At 59.7% G+C, this 8,646-nt stretch overlaps 1 protein-coding gene across 17 annotated transcripts in view; it reads right to left on the bottom strand.

The window, feature by feature from the left end:
* Nucleotides 1-1,259: 1,259 nt before the first annotated feature.
* PLEC (plectin) overlaps nt 1,260-8,646 on the bottom strand; it is a 67,069-nt gene continuing 59,682 nt past the window's right edge. For all 17 annotated transcript variants that reach the window (XM_060197679.1, XM_060197674.1, XM_060197687.1 and 14 more), the window contains one exon: nt 1,260-8,596. In XM_060197679.1, the coding sequence (XP_060053662.1) occupies nt 2,369-8,596 (6,228 nt within the window). In that variant the 3' untranslated portion in view covers nt 1,260-2,368. The remainder of the gene's footprint in view (nt 8,597-8,646) is intronic.

Below are 8,646 nucleotides of genomic sequence, written 5' to 3'. Positions count from 1 at the left end.
TAGCCTGATGCAGGCCACAGACATGGGTTTACCTGAGTCCAGGTGTAGCTGAACCAGGAACAAGGCTGACAAGGCAGTTCCCAGTTTTCAGCTGGCCAGCTCTCCATGATCACAGCCTCCCCAGGAAAGGATTCCCTCTCCAGGCAACAACCACCAGTGATGCAGGACACTGGCCCATCAGCCTTGCCTGGCCAGGACTCTATTCCAACCCAGTGCCGGCTCCTACCAGACGTCACCCCGAACTGTGTCTCCTGGCTTAAGTGTCATGCCACAAAGCAGTCTCTGGGATGCAGAACACTGGACAGCTTTGTTGTTTGTTTTTTACAGTTTATTTTATTTGATAGAACAGAGAAATTGAAAGGGAGAAACAGACACCTGCAGTCCTGCTTCACCACTTGTGAAGCTTCCCTCCTACAGGTGGGGACGAGAAGCTTGAACCTGGGTCCTTGTGCATAATATGTGCACTTAATAAGGTGTGCCACCATGTGGCCCCCACTTGACAGTTCTGTACCAATGCAGCTGGCTCTGGCTGGACATGGGCCTGGAGGTGGACCCCCCAACTCACTCTCTTTCAGTGCCTCGGGGGCATTTTGCAGAAAGGATATAGAGGTCCTGGTGTCCAGAGGAAACTGTGCCACCTGGGATACAGTGAGGTATCCAGTGCAATTTATCTGTGCCTGCCACCAGGCCCAAGGGCCCCTAGTTCCAGTGGCCAGCAGGAACACATAGGTGGCCTCCAAGCAGGCTTATAGATCACCTGCTTAACCCATCCCCTTTTAAGTTTGACCTGAAGAATGCTGGGAAAGCTGAACTAAGATGTGCATGGGGAATGCCAGAGGCTACTGCTCTGATCTGCCTCATTGGGTGGCAAGGACCAACTCAGCCAGGGGAGCATACTGCTCCCTCCTACAAGTGGTGGGGCACAAATGGTCACCAATAGCTGGCAGATAAACCCCCTTCAGAGAAAGTGCCCCTCACACAGCCAGCCCAAGGACCAGACAGTGACTGGCCATCATCCAAGGTAATACTGGATAGAGACATCTGGAGCAGCCCTGGGGGGCCTTGGCCCCACCCTACTTTCCCTCTGCCTTTCTTACTTCTGGGGTGTCTGGCAGCTTTGCTGAGGCTATGCCCACCCCCCCCCACCACCACCACCCCAGCCAACACACAATGGTCTGGCCAAGGGCCTGAGGCTGTCACGACCACCCCAACCCCCCACAGCTAACCCTGGGAAAAGAAAGCCAGACAGGACTCTCAGGAAGGTTGGAATCGCTTTTATTGGGGTGAGCGCCACGGGCCCACCCGTGGTCGGGTTAGTGTTCTGCCCTCCAGGAGGCAGCAGACAACATAGCGCCTCCACCCACCACCTGCCGGGTTAGTGGAACATGCAAAGCTCAGACTGAGGGCGGAGGCCACCAGCACAGGAAAGGAGGGAGAAGGAGCAGACTGCCCCTGCACCATCCCCGGGCCAGATAAGGGGCTTGTGGCTGTCAGGGTCCACCCAGAAAGGGTTCCACAGGCTGAGGAGCCATGGAAGCCCTGGGGAGAACAGCCCCTCAGAAACCTGGGCAGCACCCATTGGTGGGGCAGTGGGTGCATGTTGATTTGGGCTGGTGGTGGGCCTTTTCAAATGATCTCCCCCCAGATCCGGGGCCCTCAGCCGTGAGGGGAACACAGAAGGCACTTACTGGGGAACTGAGGCTAATAGACTAAAGCCAGAGCCTGGGGTCTTGGGAGTAAGAAGAGGGAAGTTCTTTGAAGCAAGGCTGGGACAGGGGGCAGTGAGATCAGGACAGGCTGGGGGCTGCAGAGTGGATCCTCATCTCCCCATGGGGCAGGGACTTCTCGGGGCAGGTGGATGAGATGCTGGGCCTATGATCCACCCCTGCCCTCCCCTAGCAGGGCCAGGCCTGGAAACAGACAGAAGGAAAAACTGGTCTGCAGGCCCTGCTGGGGAGGGACTGACTGCCTGCTTTCCTCCGCTCCCCTGAGCAGCTGGGACTGGTGCTGGGTTTCTGGTGGGGCTGGAGGTACCCTCCCTAGGGAGATACAAGGGACAGGGGGGGCCAACCATGGCCCCTCCAAGGCACCTGACTGTGGTGAGTAGCAGGTAGAGGAAGAGGGAGACCTGAGGGGAGAAGTGGCTGGTGGGGCTGGGCCCATCCCCCTTCACCCCGATACAGGCTGTCTGGACAGCAGAGAGATATATGTATACATATATATATATATATATATTAATATAGTAGTCTGGTCTGTTTTTGGTAAAACGTTAGGCACCACTTGGGAAGAAAATGCTTATCAGAGTTAAGAGCAAGACCCCAATGCCTGGCCACATGCAGAGCAAGGAGGGCAGGTTGCAGGCAGGGGCTCAGGCCACTGTAGACTCAGGGCCCCCCAGGGAGGAGGATGAGGACCCTGAGGCATAGCGGCGACCATAGCCAGAGGAGGAGTAAGAGGAGGAAGAGAAGGTCATAGAGAAGCCAGAGCCAGTGGCATCAAAGCTGCCGCGGCGGGAGCCAGCCCGTGAGCCCGTGCGTGAGCCTGTACGTGAGCCAGCAGTGGAACCGGAGCCACTGACGCTGTACGGACTGTAGTAGCCCTTGCTGGACTGGGCAGCTGCTTCCAGCAGCCGCAGCCCTGTGCCCTCCTCCACCATGCTGCGGTCCAGTGCATCCTTGTAGGAGATCTTGAGCTTGGTCTTAGGGCAGGTCAGGTACTTGGAGTAGGCACTGACATCCCGGAGCTTCTGAGCCGTTCGGGCATCCACAGTGCCACGCTGTAGGGCCTCATCCAGGGACACTCGGCCTGGAGTATCAGGCTCGATCAGGCCACCTGTCAGGTACTGCACCTCCAAAAAGCGTTGGCCGGCCTCATAGTAGAGCCAGCCCTTCTTGAGGGCCTGGGCGGCTGACATGCGGGTCTTGGTGCGGGGGTCTTCAAAGCCACAGAAGGCCTTCTGGGCTAGGTTAATGCGATCTACCATGATGCGGTCTACCAGTCCCTTGTTGACAGCGTCCGTCACAGGGAAGCGTTCCCCAGTGCTGGGGTCGATGATGCCGCCTGTGCAGGCCTGTGCCTCCAGTAGCCGCTGCCCTGTGATGTTGTCCACCAAGTTGCGGTGCATGGCCTCCGTGATGGATACCTTCTCCAGTGTCTCTGTGTCCAGGATGCCAGCCACAGGGCCTGTCTCCTCAGTGGGATCAGACCAGGAGCTCAGCTGGGTCCTGGAGACAGCTGGGCTGATAGGGTAGGAAGACGAGGAACCCACAGAGGAGGAGCGCGAGCGGAAGCCGCTGGCATTGCCCGACAGCATGTCAGCAAACTCAGTGATGGACAGCGTGCCGGCACGGTACTGGTCCAGTGCCGAGCGGTCGATGAGGTTCTTGGTGATGGCCTCGTCAATATCATACTGGCGGCCTGAGCGGCGGTCAATGATCATGGATTTGACCACACCGTCCGAGGAGGAGATGGTGATCTCCTCCCACTCACACTCCTGCTCTGACAGCTCCAGGTAGGTCTGGTGGTCGATAAGGCCCTTGCGGTAGGCCTCATACACCGACATCTCCTTGCCTGTCTCAGGGTCCACGATCACCACACGCCGCTTACGCACAGAAGACTTGGAGGACGTCTTACGCTCACGCTTCTTCTCCTTCAGTGGCAGGAGGCACAGGCCTGTCTGCGGGTCGGTGATGCAACGCTCCATCAGCTGCAGGTATGTCAGGTTCTCCTCTGTGTTGGGGTCAAAGAAGCCCTTGGTGTCATCACTAGGGTCAGTCAGGATCTCATTCATCTCTTCATCAAAGAGGCCACGCTTGTAGGCCACGTCTACTGGGAGCCGGTGGCTCTCCTCAGGGTCAATGACACCACCCGTGGCAATCTGGGCCTCCAGTAGGCGGATGCCGTGGTCCTTTAGGATCAGGCCCTTCTTCATGGCCTGGAAGAGGGAGATGAGCTTCCCAGAGTAGGGATCCCGGTAGCCGGTGACGGCACGCTCAGCCGACAGCAGCTTGTCCTTAAACTCAGGGCCCACGATGCCCATGCGCACAGCCTCCTCCACGGTCAGCTTGAGGCCCTTGATGGGGTCAATGACATAGCCTGTGGCTGCCTGTGCCTCCAGGAGCTCGAAGGCTGTGCCGGGCCGGATGATGCCCTTCTTCATGGCCTGGTACACCGATAGCCGCTCCTTGGTGGCATCCACAAAGACGCCAGCGATACAGCTGGTGCCCTCAAGGAACTTCTGCAGGTTCTTGGTCACCTCCTCCACTGAGGTCAGGCCTTCCTTCAGCTGCAGGGCCGTGGCCTCATCCAGTACCTGTGAACGCACCAGCTCCTCCACCGTGATCTGCTTACGCAGCCCGCGGAAGGTGAGCCGGCGGCTGTCAGCGAGCGGCAGGAGCAGCTGGCCGCTCTTCTCATCGCGCCGGCACCGCTTAAGCAGCTGTGTGTAGCTCAGGCGCTCATCAGTTGAAGGGTCCAAGTAGCTGCGCACCTCGCTGGGCTCTGACAGCTGGTCATATGTGTCCTTGTTGAGATAGCCCCGCTGATAGGCCACCTCCAGTGGGAGGTGGAAGCCCAGGCGAGGGTCCACAATGCCACCTGTGGCCAGCTGGGCATCCAGGAGACGCAAGGCCTCCTCAGATGGAATCAGCTCCTTCTTCATGGCCTGGAAGAGGGAGATGGTTTGCTCTGTGTAGGGGTCTCGGTAACCAGTCACAGCCCTCTCAGCTGACAGCAGCCTGTCGTGCAGCTCCGGACCCACCAGGCCTTTGCGTACGGCCTCGTCCACTGTAAGCCGCTCACCCTTGACTGGGTCCAGCAGGAAGCCCGTGGCCGCCTGTGCCTCCAGCAGCACACGGGCCACCTCAGCACTCAGCAACCCCTTCTTCAGGGCCTGGTAGATGGTCAGAGTCTGCTTGGAGCCAGGCAGGTATACACCGGCCACGCAGCCCGTGCCATAGAGGTAGCGCCAGGCAGACTCGGCCTCCAGCACCTCACGGAGGCTCTTGGTGCCCCCACGGAGCAGCTCATAGGTCTCCCGGGAGATGATCCGGGCCTCATACAAGTCCTCAGCTGTCAGACGACGACGCACATAGTCGTAGGAGCTCAGGTTCTGCTGGCGGATGATCTCAGTCTTCTCGATAATCTCGATGATGATGATGATCATGCGCTCCTTGGTCACTCGGCCTGCCTGGAAGTCGGCCATCAGCCGTGCCCGCTGTTCCTTGGGGATCATGTCCGACTGCATCACCTCCCAGAGGGACATAGTGGAGGTACCCTGGCCCCCATCACCGCCACCAGGGATGTCAATCTGTGTCTCCTCAAAGGCCCGCCGTGTCTCCTCCTCTGTGTACACCTGGGTGGTCTCTACCACCTCGGCCTGCTCTGCCCCCCGCAGTGGTAGGAGGCGCAGCCCCGTCTCGGGGTCCTCCACACAGCGCTCCAGCAGCTGCATGTAGGTGAGGTTCTCGTGCGTGTTGGGGTCGAAGAAGCCCTTGGTGTCATCACTGGGGTCGGCCAGCATGCGGTTCATGTCCTCGTCAAAGTAGCCGCGCTTGTAGGCCACGTCTACAGGTACACGGTGGCTGTGCACGGGGTCGATGATGCCCCCTGTGGCAATTTGGGCCTCCAGCAGACGGATGCCGTGGTCCCTGAGTACCAAGCCCTTCTTCATGGCCTGGAAGAGAGAGATGGTATTGCCCGAGTAGGGGTCCTTATAGCCTGTGACAGCCTTCTCGGCCGAAAGCAGCTTCTCATGCATCTCAGGGCCCACAACACCTGCCTTCACGGCTTCGTGGACGTAGAGGCGCTGGTTGCGCACGGGGTCTACCAGGAAGCCAGTGGCTGCCTGGGCCTCCAGCAGGAGGGTGGCTGTGCTGGGTCTGAGCAGGCCACGCCGCATGGCCTCATAGATGGTCACTTTCTCCTTGGAGTCCTCCAAGTAGATGCCAGCCAGACAGCCACTGCCCTGGAGGAGCCTCCGCACTGAGTCCACCTCTGAGAGGTCCTTAACTGTGGTCTTGCCATCCTGGAGCTGCTCAAACTGGACACGGCTGAGGATGCCGGCCTCTAGGAGCTCACTGGCGGGCACAGGTGCTCGGAGGCCACTGAAGGACAGCCGCTCTCGGCGCACACTCTCCACCTCCTCCACAATGGTGATAAGGATCTTAATGATCTTTTCCACTGTCACTTTGCCCGTGCGGAACTGACGCAGCAGCTCCTGCCGCTGCTCTGCTGTGAAGTACTCAGAGCTGATCAGCTCCCACACTGTCACCGTCCTGCCCTGGAAGGTGCCCGTGGGGACCTCCACTGTGGCCTTTTGGAAGGTTTCCCGGGCCTGGAGCTCAGAGTACAGCTCTTCCTGCCTGGCCCGAGCAGCCTTCTCTGAGATGGGCAGCAGGCTCAAGCCAGTCAGCTGGTCAGGCCGACAGCGCTGCTGGAGCTGGCTGTAGGTAACTGGCTCCTGTGTGATGGGGTCACGGTAGGTCTTGGTATCATCCTTGGGTGCCAACAGGGACTTGCTAGTGTCCTTATCCAGGTATCCCCGTGAACAGGCCACATCCACGGACACACGGTGGCTCCTGCTGGGGTCCACAATGCCACCCGTGGACAGCTGAGCATCCAGCAGACGCAGGCCCGGCTCCTTGGGGATGAGGCCCTTCTTCAGTGCCTGGAAGAGGGAGACGCTCTGTCCTGAGTATGGGTCCTTGTAGCCTGTCACAGCCTTCTCGGCTGACAGCAACTTGGCGTGCAGCTCAGGGCCCACCAGGCCAGCACGCACTGCTTCATCCACTGTAACCCGGGTGCTGGTAAGGGGGTCAATGATGTGCCCAGTGCCGGCCTGGGCCTCTAGCAGGGCCACTGCTACCTCCTGAGGCAATAGCTCTCTCTTCAGGGCCTCGTAGATACTTAGCTTCTGCCCAGTCTCTTCTAGCCACACACCAGCAATGACATTGGTGCCCCGTAGGGCCTGGCGCACAGCTTCCACTTCTGAGACCTCCTGCACTGAGCGCTCACCTTGCTGCAGCTGTCGATGGAGCTCAGCGTCAATGACCCCGCTCTCAAGCAGCTGGGTGGCAGGCACTAGGGCGCGCAGGCCTTGGAAGCAGAGCTGGCTCTTCTGCTCGTGCTCCTCCACCACTGTGATGATGATCTTGATAATCTTCTCCACCGTCACCTTGCCAGAGCGGAACTGCCGCAATAGGTCCCGCCGCTGCTCTGCTGTGAAATATTCAGAGTTGATGAGCTCCCAGATGGTCACAGTCTTACCCTGGAACCTGCCGAATGGTGTGGAGACAGTGGCCTTCTTGAATACATCACGAGCCTCTGAGTCTGTGTAGACCAGCTCACGCCCCCGGGCAGCCTGGTCTGTGAGTGGCAGGAGGCGAAGCCCCGTCTCGGGGTCTTCCACACAGCGTTCTAGCAGCTGCATGTAGGTGAGGTTCTCATGTGTGTTGGGGTCAAAGAAGCCCTTGGTGTCATCGCTGGGGTCGGCCAGCACGCGGTTCATGTCCTCATCGAAGTAGCCATGCTTGTATGCCACATCCACGGGCACTCGGTGGCTGTGCACGGGGTCGATGACGCCCCCTGTGGCAATCTGGGCCTCCAGCAGGCGGATGCCATGGTCATGTACAATCAGGTCCTTCTTCATAGCCTGGAAGAGGGAGATCTGCTCCCCAGAGTAGGGGTCCTTGTAGCCAGTGACGGCACGCTCGGCTGACAGCAGCTTCTGGTGCAGTTCAGGGCCCACCAGACCCTCCTTCACGGCCTCATTGACCGTCAGCCTCCGGTTCCGCACGGGGTCCAGGAGGAAGCCTGAGGCTGCCTGGGCCTCCAGCAGGATGATGGCAGTGCCGGGGCTCAAAAGCTGTCTCTGCAGGGCAGTGTAGATGCTCAGCTTCTCATTGCTGGGCTTCAGGAGCAGCCCAGCAATGCTGCTGTGGCCCTGCAGGTAGCGACGCACATCCTCCCGCCTCGCCAGCTCAGCCACTGTGGTGCGGCCCTGCCTCAGTCGCTGCAGCTCCTCAGTGCTCAGAACACCTGCCTCCTGCAGCTGTTGGGCAGGCACCTTGCGCCGCAGGCCCTCAAAGGCATGCTCAGGTTCAGCCTCCATGGTGGGGCCATCAGGGGCATCCTGGCCATTGGGCAGGGCTTTGGTGGCTGCCGCCTGCATGGCTGCAACCTCTTCTGAGTGTGCCAGGGCAGCCCGGTGCTCCTCCTCCAGCTGCTGCAGCCTCTCCCGCAGCCGCTTATTCTCCTCTGCCAGCAGCTGCTCCTGCTGTTGGCGCTGCTGCTCCAACTGCTGGAGCTGCTCCTGCTTGTGCCGCACGCCCTCCTCCGCCTCCCGCTGCCGTCGCCGAGCCTCCTCCATACTGGCCACCAGCTGCTGCTTCTCCTGTTCCATCTGCTGCTGCTGCCGTTGCTGCTCCTCACGCAACTGCTTAGCCTTTGTCACCTCTTCATGAAATAGCCGCTCCAGCTTGGCCTTCTCCTCCTCAATGAAGCGCTCCCGTTGCAACAGGCTGTCCTTCTCGGACAGGAAGCTCTGCTGCAGGGCCTGAGTCTCCTGCAGCAGCTGCTCCTGCTTCTCTGCCTGGGTCTGCAAAAGAAGAGAGGGACAGGGCTGTTAGGGGAGTATCTGGACCCCCA

This window comes from Erinaceus europaeus, chromosome 1, assembly GCF_950295315.1.
Source record: "Erinaceus europaeus chromosome 1, mEriEur2.1, whole genome shotgun sequence".
Classification (NCBI taxonomy): Eukaryota; Metazoa; Chordata; class Mammalia; order Eulipotyphla; family Erinaceidae; genus Erinaceus; species Erinaceus europaeus.
Note: the sequence above shows the minus strand (reverse complement) of the source record. Positions and strands in the feature narration are given on the sequence as shown.